Here is a 19,404-nt window from a genome sequence, read left to right on the forward strand (position 1 = left end):
GACAATTGATGTGGGCACAGTGGTAACAATTGATGTGGGCACAGTGGTAACAATTGATGGCATGGCACAGTGGCTGTGTTTGATGGCATAGTGGTGACAATTGATGGGCACAGTGGTAACAATTGATGGCATGGCACAGTGGCTGCTTTGATGGCATAGTGGTGACAATTGATGGGCACAGTGGCAACAATTGATGTGGGCACAGTGGCGACAATTGATGTGGGCACAGTGGCGACAATTGATGTGGGCACAGTGGTAACACTTGATGGCATGGCACAGTGGCTGCGTTTGATGGCATAGTGGCGACAATTGATGGGCACAGTGGCGACAATTGATGTGGGCACAGTGGCGACAATTGATGTGGGCACAGTGGCGACAATTGATGTGGGCACAGTGGCGACAATTGATGTGGGCACAGTGGCGACAATTGATGTGGGCACAGTGGCGAAAATTGATGTGGGCACAGTGGCAAAAATTGATGTGGGCACAGTGGCGAAAATTGATGTGGGCACAGTGGCGAAAATTGATGTGGGCACAGTGGCGACAATTGATGTGGGCACAGTGGCAACAATTGATGGCATGGCACAGTGGCTGCGTTTTAATGGCATAGTGGTGACAATTGATGGGCACAGTGGCAACAATTGATGGCATTGCACAGTGGCAGTGTTTGATGACATAATGGCGACAATTGATGTGGGCACAGTGGCGACAATTGATGTGGGCACAGTGGCGACAATTGATGTGGGCACAGTGGCGACAATTGATGTGGGCACAGTGGTGGCAATTGATGACATGGCACAGTGGCTGCGTTTGATGGGCACAGTGGTGACAATTGATGGGCACAGTGGCGATAAATAATGGCACAGTGGCTGCGTTGCATGGCACAGTGGCTGCATTTGAAGGCATGGCACAGTGGCTGCATTTGATGGGCACAGTGAGGCTGCAATTGTTTTTTTTTGGGGGGGGGGTTTCGTTTGTTTGCGCCCCCCCAAAAAATTTTGGTACGCGGCAGAAATCCGCATTGCCTCTAGAAACGGTAGAAAAGTTTCCTCTCAACTCAAGGAAAAAACATTTTTTTGGCAGCCGGCGCTTGCGAGATCCCAAACTTTTAAATGAAGTTTAATTAGCCGGAGCGGCTGAGCACCTGCTTCTCGGAGAGCGGATTAATATTAAAGGAACGAAAGCACAAAACGCACATGTCGACTTTTTTCTCCCCCCCCCCCCCTCTTATCTTGGAGAGACCGGACTTACCATCAATAACAGGATATCACAAGGATCAGAATCACTTCTGTCATTTCCATACTCTGCCTGGGAATTCACCGAGTCACCTGCCAAAACAATTATTAATATATTGTTAACAAGCCGTCCCAAAGGTGCGCTACCGGCTTTTCAAATGAGCCGAAATCGTCTTCGCGTGTCGAGATTTAAAAGACAACCGGATTTTTGAAGTGCGCCTCCGCATCAAAAAAGGAAGCGGCCTTGACAGACAGCGAGGCGCGCAGGTTCCTGTGAAGTCGGCAATTTCATTTCTGATAGGTAGGGTTGTATAGTCAGATTTCGGCTTATGCTTTAAAAAAAAAAACAGTCTGGTGACGAATGTGTCAGAATTGCCTTTTCATCTCTTTCTCTCGCCGACGCTCCTTTTTACTTCAGCCGAGAATGTAGCTGGTTTGATCTGGTAGCAAAAATCGAGGGGGAAAAAAAAACGATTTACTGACCCACTCAGTGAAAAGGGATTCGCTGCCAGTCTGTGAGATTTAAAGAGAATTGATTTTATGTTACATATACATTATGGGCTAGATTCAGGTAGGGGGACGTAAGTTTGTGTGGGCGTAGCATATGTTATTTACGCTACGCCGCCGCAATTTAGAGAGGCAAGTGCAGTATTCACAAAGCACTTGCTCCGTAAGTTGCGGCGGCGTAGCGTAAATCTGCCGGCGTAAGCGTGCCGAATTCAAATTGTCAAGAGGTGGGCGTGTTTTATGTCAATAAAACATGACCCCACGTGAATGACGTTTCTCACAGACGGCGCATGCGCCATCCGTGAACGTATCCCAGTGCGCATGCTCTTAATCACGTCGCAGATAGTCAATGCTTTCGACGTGAACGTAATTTACGCAAAGCCCTATTCGCGAACGACTTTCGCAAACAACGTAAACTTCGGCGCGGGAACGACGTCCATACTTAACATTGGCTATGCCTCATATAGCAGGGGTAACGCTACGCCGGAAAAAGCATTACGCAAATGTAAGGGGCTTTCTTCCCACTGATCACCAATGTAAGGGACATTCTTCTCACTGATCCCCAATGTAAGGAACATTCTTCCCACTGATCACCAATGTAAGGAACATTCTTCTCACTGATCACCAATGTAAGGGACATTCTTCCCACTGATCACCAATGTAAGGGACATTCTTCCCACTGATCACCAATGTAAGGAACATTCTTCCCACTGATCACCAATGTAAGGGACATTCTTCTCACTGATCACCAATGTAAGGGACATTCTTCTCACTGATCACCAATGTAAGGGACATTCTTCTCACTGATCACCAATGTAAGGAACATTCTTCCCACTGATCACCAATGTAAGGGACATTCTTCTCACTGATCACCAATGTAAGGAACATTCTTCCCACTGATCACCAATGTAAGGAACATTCTTCTCACTGATCACCAATGTAAGGAACATTCTTCCCACTGATCACCAATGTAAGGAACATTCTTCCCACTGATCACCAATGTAAGGAACATTCTTCTCACTGATCACCAATGTAAGGAACATTCTTCCCACTGATCACCAATGTAAGGAACATTCTTCTCACTGATCCCCAATGTAAGGGACATTCTTCTCACTGATCACCAATGTAAGGGACATTCTTCCCACTGATCACCAATGTAAGGAACATTCTTCCCACTGATCACCAATGTAAGGAACATTCTTCTCACTGATCACCAATGTAAGGAACATTCTTCCCACTGATCACCAATGTAAGGAACATTCTTCTCACTGATCACCAATGTAAGGAACATTCTTCCCACTGATCACCAATGTAAGGAACATTCTTCTCACTGATCACCAATGTAAGGAACATTTTTTCCACTGATCACCAATGTAAGGAACATTCTTCTCACTGATCACCAATGTAAGGAACATTCTTCTCACTGATCACCAATGTAAGGGGCATTCCTCTCACTGATCACCAATGTAAGGAACATTCTTTCCACTGATCACCAATGTAAGGACATTCTTCTCACTGATCACCAATGTAAGGGACATTCTTCTCACTGATCACCAATGTAAGGAACATTCTTCCCACTGATCACCAATGTAAGGAACATTCTTCTCACTGATCACCAATGTAAGGAACATTCTTCCCACTGATCACCAATGTAAGGAACATTCTTCTCACTGATCACCAATGTAAGGAACATTTTTTCCACTGATCACCAATGTAAGGAACATTCTTCTCACTGATCACCAATGTAAGGAACATTCTTCTCACTGATCACCAATGTAAGGGGCATTCCTCTCACTGATCACCAATGTAAGGAACATTCTTTCCACTGATCACCAATGTAAGGACATTCTTCTCACTGATCACCAATGTAAGGGACATTCTTCTCACTGATCACCAATGTAAGGAACATTCTTCTCACTGATCACCAATGTAAGGAACATTCTTTCCACTGATCACCAATGTAAGGAGCATTCCTCTCACTGATCACCAATGTAAGGAACATTCTTCTCACTGATCACCAATGTAAGGAGCATTCTTCTCACTGATCACCAATGTAAGGAACATTCTTTCCACTGATCACCAATGTAAGGAGCATTCCTCTCACTGATCACCAATGTAAGGAACATTCTTTCCACTGATCACCAATGTAAGGGACATTCTTCTCACTGATCACCAATGTAAGGAACATTCTTCTCACTGATCACCAATGTAAGGGACATTCTTCCCACTGATCACCAATGTAAGGAACATTCTTTCCACTGATCACCAATGTAAGGAGCATTCCTCTCACTGATCACCAATGTAAGGAACATTCTTTCCACTGATCACCAATGTAAGGGACATTCTTCTCACTGATCACCAATGTAAGGAACATTCTTCTCACTGATCACCAATGTAAGGGACATTCTTCCCACTGATCACCAATGTAAGGAACATTCTTCTCACTGATCACCAAAGTAAGGGACATTCTTCCCACTGATCACCAATGTAAGGGACATTCTTCCCACTGATCACCAATGTAAGGAACTGTGACGGTATCGGTATGATATCCCCGCCAAGCATTCCCTCCTCTCCATACAAGAACATCACAGGATTCCCCACACATGAGTCAAGACTGGATGCTGGAACCAAGACACTTTATTGACACAAAAACTCAGCTTATATGTGGTTACAGCCTGTTAGGAACGCCCCCCTCACACAGTGGGGTTTCCCATACAGATTGGGTATCGGAGCCGACCATGCAGACACGTTTCTTTAGATAAAGACATCACTGGAGTTAATGACTACACTGAAGCAATCAGAATAATTAACATACTACTTCTCTAATCATTTAGCCTGATGATACAATACACATGTTTTAAGGGTAAACACAGATCTTCTTTACACAACACAATAGATCAATTAACGTTTAGAATAGTGAGGGGACATTAGCACGTCAATAACCGGTCAGAGCAATGAATCACACATGAAATTCCTTTCTACTTCTACCCATATGGCTAGCAGGGAGCAGTACACTGAGACATATAGGCAAATGTATCACAATGGCCCCCCTTTTGCTCCCTGCTCCGGCAAATCCGGTTGGACCTTCCCTGGTCCAGTAGGGTTGACGGGTTCAGAGCTTTTAGTCCGAGGTTAACTCCGTTTGGCATGACTGACCTCCCTTGACAACTGCTTCAGACTCAGGTATGTCACCGGGTCGTCAGATCACACGCCGGTCAGTCCCCAAGTCTTTGTGCGATCTGCAAAGTCACCAGAAGTCAGTGTGAAGACAGCGAATGGGTCTGTGCGCCGCCGTCTAGGTGTCCCGCTATGGGAGGGGGCAGGTTATGGCTCTGAAGTGACAATCACAGGAGATTCATAAAAAGGAAAAGTTATATTTGTTGTAGCACTGGTGCTCAGAGTCCGGGGGGGGGGGGGAGAGGGGACTCAGAGCCCCATAAGGTCAGCCACCCCCTGCTCCCTCCGCAGCCGCCGGTTCTCCTCTTGGAGCTTCTCCAGCTCCATCTCCAGTTCATGGAGCCTGGGGGGGTCAGCCTGCTGTGACCTCAGGTGGTTGTTCTCCTCCTCCATGCGGCTTATGCACTCCTCCAGCTCTATGTACTCACGGATCAGCTCCTGCTTGCTCATGTCCTGCAGGCTCTCCACGTGGTCCTTCATCATCAGGAACTGGGTGGTGGTGTAAGGGGCCACCGATGGGCCCTTGGCGAACATCTCGGCCCGCATCTGGGACGCCCGCTGCGACTCCCTCTCCTCCAGTCGCTTCTTCTCCTCCCAGGTCCGCTGGTTATATGACTTCCAGGACCTCTTCTTCTTGAAGGGTGGCCGGCGGTGCCTCTTTCTGCCCAGCTCCCTCCAGGGCCCCTCCGGCTCAGGGCTGGAGCCCATGACCAGCTGACAATGGTGTTCCCTGTTGTCCGTAATAGCAGATTGTACCATGAGGGCTTCGTAAGGGGTGCCCAATGGTTCTTCCCGACCCCGCTCCTGGGGATCCCAAGCCGAGTCTACACAATGGGCTGCTGCTGGTGGGCGGTACCCAGGTTGAGACCAATTTGACCTGGTGTTGTCATTCATGGGGCAATTCTGCTTGAAGTGACCCAACTGTTTGCACCGGAAGCAGCATTGTTCGTTGTCCTCCTGGCGTGGATAGCGAGGGCTAGATGTCACCGGTCTGTTAGGAGGTTGGTATCTAGCGGCTGGTGGGTGTGAGGGCGCCGTTGGTCGTGGAGGTTGTACCCGTGGTGTGACCTGGTTTGTCTTGCGAGTATCCGCATATTCATCCGCCAACTTCGCGGCCTCTGGTAGAGTCATGGGCCTGCGATCTCTCACCCAATCTTTGACATCCGTCTGGATGTGATTGTAAAATTGCTCCAGGAGCATTAGTTGCAAAATGTCCTCTGCGGTGGTGGCCTGGCTGCTGTTAACCCAGTTAGAGGCCGACAGGGACAGCTGGCATGCCCATTCTGCGTAAGAGTCTTTCGTGGTTTTGCGTGAGTCCCTGAACTTCTGTCGGTGGGACTCTGGGGTTACTGCATAACGAGCCAGGAGCACTTCTTTAACCCGGGCGTAGCTATGGATATCCTGATCTGGCACGGTCCGGAAAGCATCAGAAGCTTTGCCTGACAGTTTGCCTGACAATATTGCAACCCACTCTCTTCTAGCTATTCGGTGCAGGTTACATTGTCGCTCAAAATCCGCCAGGTAGTTATCAATTTCACAGTCCTTTTCATCAAAAGCTTTAAAAGCGCTAAACGGAATCTTCCTTGCGTCTGCTGTGCTGTACTCACTGTTCGGAGAAGGTGCGGCTGCTTGTTGGACTGCTGCCAGTTTTAACTGTAGTTCTGCGTCCCTTATTTGTTTATCCTTCTGTAGTTCTGCGTCCCTTATTTGTTTAGCCTTCTGTAGTTCTGCGTCTCTTATTTGTTTAGCCTTCTGTAGTTCTGCGTCTCTTATTTCTTTAGCCTCCTCCGCTAACAGGTCCATCACTTTCAGCACCACATCCGGCGTTGGGTTCGGGCCGAACCACGCTAGCTTCTCTCTCATTAGCTTGTTGGCTGGCGATTCCTCCTCCTGAATCACTGGTGTATCCATCTCTTGTACTGCTGGCGTTGCTGCAATCCCGTCCTCCTGGTCTATCTCCATTGATTCCGCTATGATGACCCGCTTGGTTTTGTTGCTAGCAATCCTTCCACGAACTTCCAGTAGTTCTTCCAGTGTCTGCTTGGAATCCGGGTGTGAATGAGAGTAGAAGGGAAGATCCCGCTGCTGCCAACCAATTTGTGACGGTATCGGTATGATATCGCCGCCAAGCATTCCCTCCTCTCCATACAAGAACATCACAGGATTCCCCACACATGAGTCAAGACTGAATGCTGGAACCAAGACACTTTATTGACACAAAAACTCAGCTTATATGTGGTTACAGCCTGTTAGGAACGCCCCCCTCACACAGTGGGGTTTCCCATACAGATTATAGGAGACAAGTCGGAGCCGACCATGCAGACACGTTTCTTTAGATAAAGACATCACTGGAGTTAATGACTACACTGAAGCAATCAGAATAATTAACATACTACTTCTCTAATCATTTAGCCTGATGATACAATACACATCTTTTAAGGGTAAACACAGATCTTCTTTACACAACACAATAGATCAATTAACGTTTAGAATAGTGAGGGGACATTAGCACGTCAATAACCGGTCAGAGCAATGAATCACACATGAAATTCCTTTCTACTTCTACCCATATGGCTAGCAGGGAGCAGTACACTGAGACATATAGGCAAATGTATCACAGGAACATTCTTCTCACTGATCCCCAATGTAAGGGACATTCTTCCCGCTGATCACCAATGTAAGGGGCATTCTTCTCACTGATCACCAATGTAAGGGACATTCTTCTCACTGATCACCAATGTAAGGGACATTCTTCTCACTGATCACCAATGTAAGGAACATTCTTCTCACTGATCACCAATGTCCCTTACATTGGTGATCAGTGAGAAGAATGTTCCTTACATTGGTGATCAGTGGGAAGAATGTTCCTTACATTGGTGATCAGTGGGAAGAATGTAAGGAACATTCTTCCCACTGATCACCAATGTAAGGAACATTCTTCTCACTGATCACCAATGTAAGGAACATTCTTCCCACTGATCACCAATGTAAGGAACATTCTTCTCACTGATCACCAATGTAAGGAGCATTCTTCCCACTGATCACCAATGTAAGGGACATTCTTCTCACTGATCACCAATGTAAGGGACATTCTTCCCACTGATCACCAATGTAAGGAACATTCTTCCCACTGATCACCAATGTAAGGAGCATTCTTCTCACTGATCACCAATGTAAGGGGACATTCTTCTCACTGATCACCAATGTAAGGGACATTCTTCTCACTGATCACCAATGTAAGGTACATTCTTCCCACTGATCACCAATGTAAGGAACATTCTTCTCACTGATCACCAATGTAAGGAACATTCTTCCCACTGATCACCAATGTAAGGAACATTCTTCCCATTGATCACCAATGTAAGGAGCATTCTTCCCACTGATCACCAATGTAAGGGACATTCTTCTCACTGATCACCAATGTAAGGAACATTCTTCCCACTGATCACCAATGTAAGGAGCATTCTTCCCACTGATCACCAATGTAAGGAACATTCTTCTCACTGATCACCAATGTAAGGTACATTCTTCCCACTGATCACCAATGTAAGGAACATTCTTCTCACTGATCACCAATGTAAGGAGCATTCTTCCCACTGATCACCAATGTAAGGGACATTCTTCTCACTGATCACCAATGTAAGGGACATTCTTCTCACTGATCACCAATGTAAGGAACATTCTTCCCACTGATCACCAATGTAAGGGACATTCTTCCCACTGATCACCAATGTAAGGAACATTCTTCCCACTGATCACCAATGTAAGGGACATTCTTCTCACTGATCACCAATGTAAGGAACATTCTTCCCACTGATCACCAATGTAAGGAACATTCTTCCCACTGATCACCAATGTAAGGGACATTCTTCTCACTGATCACCAATGTAAGGAACATTCTTCCCACTGATCACCAATGTAAGGAACATTCTTCTCACTGATCACCAATGTAAGGAACATTCTTCCCACTGATCACCAATGTAAGGAGCATTCTTCCCACTGATCACCAATGTAAGGAACATTCTTCTCACTGATCACCAATGTAAGGTACATTCTTCCCACTGATCACCAATGTAAGGAACATTCTTCTCACTGATCACCAATGTAAGGAACATTCTTCTCACTGATCACCAATGTAAGGAACATTCTTCTCACTGATCACCAATGTAAGGGACATCATTCTTCTCACTGATCACCAATGTAAGGGACATTCTTCTCACTGATCACCAATGTAAGGGACATTCTTCCCACTGATCACCAATGTAAGGAACATTCTTCCCACTGATCACCAATGTAAGGGACATTCTTGTAAATATATAAAATAAAAAAAAAGGGGGGTTGCCATCAGGGGCCCTGGAGACCTCTGGGCCCTTTAATAAAAAAAAATATGTATGTATATATATATATATATATATATATATATATATATATATATATATATATATATATATATATATATATATATATATATATATATATATATAAAAAGGGGGGTTGCCATCCGGGGCCCTGGAAACCCCCGGGCCCCTTACAAAAAAAAGGGGGTCTGCCACCCGGGCCCCTTACAGGTGTACTGCCTGTACCCCCCTGATGGCGGCCCTGCTCATTGCTAAGATGCTTGTCATTTATACAACCAAGTTGGAGGAAATGCTTTCCCTCCTTATGAAAATTGGGGTTATACTTCAAATACTTTCTTAGTTTGAAGATGGTTGGATCTCTAGTTCACCAGTAAAAGTAATCTCTGCCTTGCCTCTCCCCGTGGGTATAGCCAAACTGTATTATTATTCTCATAGCACAGACACTCAAGTTTTCTTTACAGAAAATCAAGATTAATTCAGAATCATAACCTATTTTTTTTTTTCTACAATTTCATTTCAGTTGAAAAAAAAAAAAAAAAATCTTCAGTCTCTGGAATTTGTTTATTGTTATTATTCAGATAGGGGCCCCGGAGGGCTCGTCGCATCATTAACGTCAGAATAATAAGTGTAGACAAGAGCCTGGTCTGCGACTCGACAGAATTTTTACAAACGATAACATTAAACACCACAAGTGGCATTCGTCCTTTGGGAGTGAAAAATGTGTAAATAAAGGAAAAAAAAGTGTCCCGTATTTTTTTTTTTTTTTGCTCGAAGCTTTAAAACTACGCCGTACAAAAGTCGAAGCGCGGCCTTGAATGCAAATTAATTTATTATATTTCTTTCCAACGCGCTTCATAACAATCATTATTGCTCGTTGAGTTCTGTGAGGATCCTCCACGAAGAGCAGCATTAGTTACATAGATAATAGGCGAGTTGAAAAAAGACAAGTCCATCAAGTCCAACCTATGTGTGCGATTATATGTCAGTATTACATTGTATATCCCTGTATGGATGGATCAGATCTGCCGTTTATCCCACATCTCAAAGCTGCACATCATTAAAAAAATATAAATAAATTAAATGCTTTCTTTAACCACTTAAGCCCCGGACCATTTTGTTGCTAAATGCCCAGGCCAGGTTTTGCGTTTCGGCACTGCGTCGCTTTAACAGACAATTGCGCGGTCGTGCGACGTGGCTCCCAAACAAAATTGGCGTCCTTTTTTCCCCACAAATAGAGCTTTCTTTTGGTGGTATTTGATCACCTCTGCGGTTTTTTTTTTTTGCGCTATAAACAAAAATAGAGCGAAATTTTGAAAAAAATTCAATATTTTTTACTTTTTGCTATAATAAATATCCCCCAAAATTTTTTTTTTTTTTCCTCAGTTTAGGCCAATACGTATTTGTCTACCTATTTTTGGTAAAAAAAATCGCAATAAGCGTTTATCGATTGGTTTGCGCAAAATTTATAGCGTTTACAAAATAGGGGATAGTTTTATTGCATTTTTATTATTTTTATTTTTTTTACTACACGATTTTTTTTATGACTGCGACATTATGGCGGACACTTCGGACAATTTTGACACATTTTTGGGACCATTGTCATTTTCACAGCAAAAGATGCATTTAAATTGCATTGTTTATTGTGAAAATGACAGTTGCAGTTTGGGAGTTAACCACAGGGGGCGCTGTAGGAGTTAGGGTTCACCTAGTGTGTGTTTACAACTGTAGGGGGGTGTGGCTGTAGGACTGACGTCATCGATCGAGTCTCCCTATAAAAGGGATCACTCGATCGATGCAGCCGCCACAGTGAAGCACGGGGAAGCCATGTTTACATACGGCTCTCCCCATTCTTCAGCTCCGGGGAGCGATCGCGATGGAGCGGCTATAAACGAATAGCCGCGCCGTCGTCCCGGATCACTCCCCCGAGGGAATCCGACCACCGCATGTAGAGGGGGGGGGGTCCTGATTGGACCCCCGACCCGCGGGAAGGCAAGGACGTATATGTACATGCGGCGGTCGGCAAGTGGTTAATAAAATTTAAGTAAATTAAATGCTTTCTTTGAACAATACATTTTAAAATTTTACCTTTAACCCCCTCAATACCGGGCTTTTATACCCACCTCAATACCAGGCTTTTATACCCACCTCAATACCGGGCTTTTATACCCACCTCAATACCGGGCTTTTATACCCACCTCAATACCGGGCCTATTCTGCCACTTCTCTCCTACATGTACAAATCATCATTCTTTTGCTAGAAAATTACTCAGAACCCCCAAACATTATATATGTGTTTTTTTTAGCAGACGCCATAGGGAATAAAACGGCGATCATTGCAACTTTTTATCTTGCACGGTATTTGCGCAATCATTTTTCAAACGCTTTTTTTTTTGGGGGGGGGGGATGGTTTCACGAATTAAAAAAAAAAAAAACAGTAAAGTTATCCCAATTTTTTTTGTAAAATATAAAAGATGAAGTTACGCCGAGTAAATAGATACCTAACATGTCACGCTTTAAAATTGCGCACACTCATGGAATGGCGCCAAACTTTGTTACTTAGAAAAATCTCCATAGGCGACATTTTTTTTTTTTTTTTACAGGTTACCAGTTTAGAGTTACAGAGGAGATCTAGTGCTAGAATTGTTGCTCTCGCTTTAACGCACACGGCGATACCTCACATGTGTGGTTTGAAGGGCGTTTACATATGTGGGCGGGACTTAGGTGTGCTTTCGTTTCTGAGCGCGAGCTACCGGGGACAGGGGCGTTTTAATCACCTTTATTCCTATAACAAGGAATGTAAACATCCCTTGTAATAGGAATAGTGTGTGACAGGTCCTCTTTATGAAGAGATGTGGGGTCAATAAGACCCTACATCTCTCCTCCAGGATGGAAAGCATGAGATTGTGAAAAAAAATCACCGACCTCATGCTTACTAGCCGCAATTGCGGCTTTGTTTTCATTCCGGTACCCGGGCGTGACGTCATCACATCGCGCCCGGGCCTCCGACGATCATAGAGATGACTGGTCATCTCTATGCCTCCCATCCGGCGCCGGCAGATCGTTTCTCCGGGTCTCCGATGGCACGGGAGAGCCCGGAAAAGCACCAGATGGCGGCGGGAATTTCACCGATCTCATGCTTACTAGCCGCAATCGCAGCTTTGTTTACTTTCGGGTACCGGAAGAACCACTTGGCCTTCAGGAGAAAGATTAAAACCTATTTCTTCTGAGGTTGAGGGGTTTTCCTTACCCATGCAATTACTACAGCGCCCAGAGGCGATTCAGTTCGCATGTGTTGCGCTTTACAAGTTTCTCACTCACTCACTCACATACCTAAGGTTCTCCAGCTGCAAAGGGCGGGGCCAACTCAATATTGAACCCTACGGATTAATAGCTGGATTCGCGTAGATGAGCCCAACGTTAGGCAGGCGTAGCGTATCGCATACGCCGCCGTAAGTTAGAGAGGCAAGTGCTGTATTCACAAAGCACTTGCGTCCTAGGTTACGACGGCGTATCGTAAATGTGCCGGCCTATGCTAATGAATCATGACCCAACGTGATTGATGTTTTGAACGAACAGCGCATGCGCCGTCCGTGGACATATCCTAGTGCGCATGCTCCAAATTACGCCGCAAAGACTTATTGGTTTTGACGTGAACGTAAATTACGCCCAGCCCCATTCACGGACGACTTATGCAAACGACGTAAAAAATTAAAAATTCGACGCCGTTCCGACGTCCATACTTAACATTGGCTGCGCCATCTTTTTGGTAGAATAACTTTAGGCCTGAAAACGCCTTACGTAAACGCCGTATTTTTACTGCGACGGGCAAGCGTACGTTCGTTTACGCATTCTAGGTGTAAATCAGCGTACACGCCCCCAGCGGCCGGCCTAAATAGACAGCTAAGATACGACGGCGCCCGCGGTCGTATCTTAGCTAGATTTAAGTGTATCTCAATTTGAGAATACACTTAAATTTACGACGGCGCAGATTCAGAGTTACGACGGCGTATCTACTGATACACCGGCGTAACTCTACCTGAATCTGGCTAAACTACTCTAGAAACCTACCTACCTAAGGTCCTCCAGCTGCAAAGGGCGGGGCCAACTCAATATTGAACCCTACGGACTAAGACTGGGATTCCGTTAAAGTTCATGTGCGTGTAAAGGCCGGCGTCCCAATACTTTTGGTGATATAGTGTATTTCATTGCGTTAGCGGTTGCCTGGCATTGCTGTTTCAGGTGCCTAGTCTGAGCTGCACGAGAGAGAACTTTCCGCACACATTCAAATATTTTATTCTGTTCCAGCAAGGTCAACCTTGGATCCCTCTTTTTCAGAAACTGAGTTAATAGATTACATTTTCTGCGGCTGAAACATAATCGCATTTACTCGCTAATGATGGACTATAAAATGTGGAGAGATGTCAGAATTGTGTGGTTGCTGGATAAAAAAAAAAAAAAAATTACCCACAATCCTCCTGACGTTAATAAGATTCCATTGTGTCGTGCGCGGCCTCTGTTGCGTGCTGCGTCGGTTCTGGGCTAGTCAAGGTTATCCCGCCCAAGACCAGTAAGGTGGACTATGAATGTTTCATATACTGGATGCTGGAACTGCGCATAATGTACACTATTTACATTGCCTGATGGTAAATTCCGTTCATGAATATATCCATGAGATGCCACATTGGATGATGTACGGTTTTGCAATATTTCCTAGAATTGATTTAGATGTAAATTCCATTACTAAAACCTCATCTAAGATTTATCAGGGGCTTATTTCTAAAAACATGTGACAAACCTTCGCACAGGTGCAACCATAGGTGTGTGCAGACCAGGGCCGATCCTAGGGTCACAGACGCCTGGGTTCAGAAATATTGCTGGCGCCCCCATATGGGCGTGGTCATCTTACTAACTCCTCCCCTTTACACATGTTTCTATGGCTATAAATCAAACACAGAGATGCTCCCCTAAGAAGTCTTCTTTAGCATACCTCCCAACATTATTTAAAAAGTCCACAGTTTTTGAGCGGGGGGGGGGGGGGTTGGATGCCTCTCACGTCACTTGTGGACACAATCAGTCATCGTTGCGCCGCTACGGTCCTCCTCCGGCAGTATTGCCGAATCAGCTCCGCCTCCTCCTTCAGCTCCGCCCGCCTCCTCCTTCAGCTCCGCCCGCCTCCTCCTTCAGCTCCGCCCAGCTTCTCCTTCAGCTCCGCCCATCTTCTCCTTCAGCTCCGCCCATCTTCTCCTTCAGCTCCGCCTGCCTCCTCCTTCAGTACTGCCCATTCAGCTCCGCCCTGCTCCTCCTTCAGCTCCGCCCGCCTTCTCCTTCAGCTCCGCCTGCCTCCTCCTTCAGTACTGCCCATTCAGCTCTGCCCAGCTCCTCCTTCAGCTCCGCCCGCCTCCTCCTTCAGTACTGCCCATTCAGCTCCGCCCGGCTCCTCCTTCAGCTCCACCCGCCTTCTCCTTTAGCTCCGCCTGCCTCCTCCTTCAGTACTTCACTACTGCCCATTCAGCTCCGCCCGGCTCCTCCTTCAGTACTTCACTACTGCCCATTCAGCTCCGCCCGGCTCCTCCTTCAGCTCCGCCCGCCTTCTTTTTCAGCTCCGCCTGCCGCCTCCTTCAGTACTGCCCATTAGGCTCCGCTCGCTTGAGCGGGGGGGGGGGGGGGCTGCTTGCAGTTCTAGAGCTCGGATCATCAGTGTGGGAAATTTAACCCTTTTGCGGGACTGCGGGAATATGCAGTCAGTGTGGGAAAATCCTGCAGAAACCGTGCTTGTTGGGAGGTATGCATTAGTGTCTCCCATTAGAGTCCCCCCCAGCAGGTGTCCCCCATCAGGGTTTCCCTATCAGAGCCACCCACAGCAGGTGCCCCCCATCAGAGCCCCCCAGCAGGTGTCCCCCATCAGAGCCCCCCCACAGCAGGTTTCACCATCAGAGCCCCCCACATCAGGTGTACCCATAGATCAGTACCTGTCCAATAGATCCCTGTAGCGCAGGCATGCTGGGAGCAAAAGCACATTACAGGGGGCGGGGCATACGTGGCATCTTTGGTTACTTGGAGGGTGGCACTCGGAGAGCATTTCTGGGAGTGCACGGGGTGATTGGCAGCAGCTCCGGCCAACCCAGAAGCCTCACATCAAACCGCCTATGGGAGAAGAGCCAACACACGCAGAGGGGGCGGGGCAGACAGGAGACTGCTCCACGCGCACCGGAGAGAATTAATTAGTGGAGCCTAGTGCCGGAATGTGTTCCGGTACTAGGCTCTGCTGCGGTACCCAACCCGGATTTCGGGGACAGCGGGAGGTATGCGCTCCTGTCAGTTGCCAGCGGAGCAAGCAGGATGGGGAACCGCAGCATCTGCTACATGCGCGCTCCGCCTCTTGACACAGACAAGGAGGAGGGAGGGGAGCAATTTGGAGCTTCGGCGCCCCCACCTCTGCGGTGCCTGGGTGCGGAGCACCCCGCGCACCCTGCCTAGGATCGGCCCTGGTGCAGACTAGACATGGGCGCCATCAATAAATTTTGTTTCATTTCGTTCTGTTCCGTTTTTTATATTAGCCTTTACTTCGTATTTCGTAATTCGTGTCCGAAATTCAATTTGGATTCGTACGTAAAATTACGAACGTTCGTTATGAATGTTACGAATGTTCGTAATTATTCCGAAAAGTTTACGAACCTTAACGAAAATTCGTATTCAATCCAAATTGAATTTTCGGACAAGAGTTACTAAATACGAACGGGCTACAATAGGGTGACCAGACATCCCCAGTTTCAGGGGACAGTCCCCGGATTGAGGACAATGTCCCCGGACCAAGTCTGTCCCTGGTTTTGTCCCCAGATTGGATTTAATAGGGGGCAGGGGCAATTTCAAAGAACGTCAGTGCAGAATTAAAATAAAAAATATGAATTACACCCCCCGCTCCGCCATGCCTACTAACATAGGGGGGTTGTATTTTTCCCATTATCTGCGGTAGCATCATGTGGTAGGGATGCTTTTCTTCAGCAGGGACAGGGAATCTGGTCAGAGTTGATGGAAAGATGGATGGAGCCAAATACAAGGCAATCTTAGAAGAAAACCTGTTTGAGTCTACAAAAGACTTGAGACTGGGGGGAGGTTCACCTTGTGGAAGAAGGTGCTCTGGTCAGATGAGACCACCCACTGACGTTGGGACCTTTTCTACTCCCAATGGCCACAGTCTGGCCCCCCCTAAAAGTCAGAGGGACAGAAAACTGGTCCTTGGTGTAGAAAGTCTGGAGACCCCTGGTATAGTTGGTCAGAAGTCACCCATGCAGATAGCAGACAGAAATCACACTGGGTGCTTTGAATTGAGACAAGTACACATTATAGAAGGATATGCGTTGTTCATTTTTCATTTCAGCGCCCTACAACCACTTTAAGTGTCTTTTGTTTTTGTTTTTTCCTATAGGTTGAGCCACAGGAACTCTCTGAATCCTGTTTCTGGGTAAAAGCCAAGGAGGAGAAATTTGAAAACCCCGAACTCTTCAAGAAGCTGTGCCAGACTTTTGCAACGCACATCAAAGGTAGGCCATCAATATACATTGATTGTCATCAGTCATCGTTTTTATTTATTTGCCGTCTGTTTCATCACACGATGTACCGGTGTTAATGATGGTTGGTTGATCTGTTTTTTTTTTTTCCCTTTAAATACTTAGTGTTGGTGAAACCAAAAATGTTTTCTCATTAATGGCCGCCAAAATACTTACTCCTACCATGTGTGCTCTATTTCATTATAAAATCGATTATTAGACCATAAATTCCTGGGCCCGGATTCAGAAAGAATGGCCTAAGTTTCTGCTGGCGTAGCGTATCTCATATACGCTACGCCGCCGTAACTTAGAGAGGCAAGTACCGTATTCACAAAGAACTTGCGCGGCGTAGTTACGTAGTTACGGCGGCGTAGCATAAATGGGCCAGCGTAAGCCCGCGTAATTCAAAGTAGGCTGGTAGGGGGTGTGTTGTATTGTATTGTACCGATCAATAGATTAAAAAAAATAGATGATAAACCAATAGAAAGGTAGATGATAGATATAGATAGATATCGATAGATAGATAGATAGATAGATAGATAGATAGATAGATAGATAGGGAGATAGATAGGGAGATAGGGAGATAGATAATGCATTATAGAAACCAAGGTAGATAGAAAAATGTTTACAAGATAAATCAATGAATATCTTTAGTTAGATAGATAGACACAGTTAATATAATTTGTTTAAATAAAAATGGATGGAGCGATAATGTATAGATAAAATGATAGAAAGGTAGATAGAAATAGCTAAGTGCGATGGATAGATATCATTGGTTTAAATACAAATTGATGGGAAGATAGTCAATAGATAAAATTAAAAACAGAAAGGTAGATAGAAATAGATAAGTACTAGATAGATGATAGAAAGGTAGATGGTAGCTATAGATCTATAGATAGATATATAAATATATCAGTAGTTTAAATAAAACAATAGATAATCAATGGAAAAAAAAATCTGTAGAAAAAAAGTTAGATAGAAATAAGTCAATACATGATAAAAATTCATGGTTCTGTATTTTAGCAAAAAAAAAACATAACAAAGAAAAAAAAGTAGATGCAATAGATAGATAGATAGACAGGCAGACTGAGTTAAGATAGATAGGTAGATAGATAGAGGGGGAGAGAGAGATAGAGGGGGATAGATAGATAGATAGATAGATAGATAGATAGATAGATAGATAGATAGATAGATAGATAGATAGATAGATAGATAGATAGATAGATAGATAGATAGATAGATAGATAGATAGATAGATAGATAGATAGAGGGGGATGGAGCGATGGAGAGATAGATGGAAGTTATAATGTGTAGATGTGTTCTGTCTGATGGCATATTTAATTGGTGACTATCCTTTGAATGGAGATAGTGTTGGTGTTTGTTCATTGGGTACTTTGTATAGGATTGTCTGCGGTGGAATGTTCTGCAGATCTATAATTAGTGAGCACATTTAGATGCTGTAACGTTGACATGAAAACAAAAGAGAGCCACCCCCCAAACAAGCTTTCCATCTAGAAGGCGAGAAGATCAATAGGGGGGGTGTAGAGAGATTGGACAGGTAAAGTACGCCGTTTGTGAAATGTTGTCCATAAATCGTAGCGAATGATTTGTATACACAACAAGCTGAACTCCAAGCAAAGAGCATGTCGGTCCATCCAGCCCTAATAATTATCCAGCTCTGCGACTCAGCACAGTTCTATCTGTGAAGGCAGGAGACCTGATTTTCCTCCATTGCAATTAAGTTACCCTTACAGGTCTTGCTCCTCCCCCCCCCCAACACACACAGAGTTCCGCTTTACAGGGTTTATTATTTTCAGAATTTTTACGGGATTAATAAGCCAATTTAAAGTCTGTGCGGCCGTCCCGCAGTCACTGGTGTGAGAAACAGAAAATGAAAATGTAGTAATTGCAACCAACAGATTGACCAGTCCGGCGTCCAATTAATCCCGTATAGACTGTAAGCTTCACTGAGCAAGCGCTTTTCATGCGGTTTTTTACCAGTAATTAAGTCAAAGCAAACTTGAGGAATAACGATGCTGGGAGAAGCGTGTGAAGAGGTTCCCCTATAGAATGTGTATGTTGTGCCGGCTCTGGGCGAGGAACAGAAGCAATTAGTGTTCTGATTTAATAAAAAAAAAAGAGTACATGAACATTCTTCAAAGTCAACCGCTAAGACGAACCGTCCGGGCAGGATCGATAATTAGTTCAAGTTATTTCACTTCTGCAAACAAGTGACACATTCCAGAAGTTTATAAACTACTTTTAGTAAAGTTAAAAAAAAATATATATAATAAAGAGATAAATTAAGAACATATAATGATAAAATATACATCTCTTAATTATATCTTCTTATTAATTGTCTTTATTATATTTTCCTATTATATCATCTTATTATATCTCTTTATTATATCCAATACATCTTCATACCGGGCCTATTTTGGCACTTCTCTCCTACATGCAAAAATCATAATTTTTTTGCTTTAAAATTACACAGAACCCCCAAACACTATATATGTTTTTTTTAGCAGACACCCTAGGGAATAAAATGGCGGTCATTGCAACTTTTTATCTCGCAGGGTA

General features: G+C 44.9%; 1 protein-coding gene across 3 annotated transcripts in view; it reads left to right on the plus strand.

Moving 5' to 3' along the window:
• DIAPH2 (diaphanous related formin 2) overlaps positions 1-19,404 on the plus strand; it is a 1,333,979-nt gene that overhangs the window by 480,108 nt on the left and 834,467 nt on the right. For all 3 annotated transcript variants that reach the window (XM_040325027.1, XM_040325028.1, XM_040325029.1), the window contains one exon: positions 16,704-16,818. In XM_040325027.1, the coding sequence (XP_040180961.1) occupies positions 16,704-16,818 (115 nt within the window). The remainder of the gene's footprint in view (positions 1-16,703; positions 16,819-19,404) is intronic.

The sequence above is a fragment of the Rana temporaria genome, chromosome 9, assembly GCF_905171775.1.
Source record: "Rana temporaria chromosome 9, aRanTem1.1, whole genome shotgun sequence".
Classification (NCBI taxonomy): domain Eukaryota; kingdom Metazoa; phylum Chordata; class Amphibia; order Anura; family Ranidae; genus Rana; species Rana temporaria.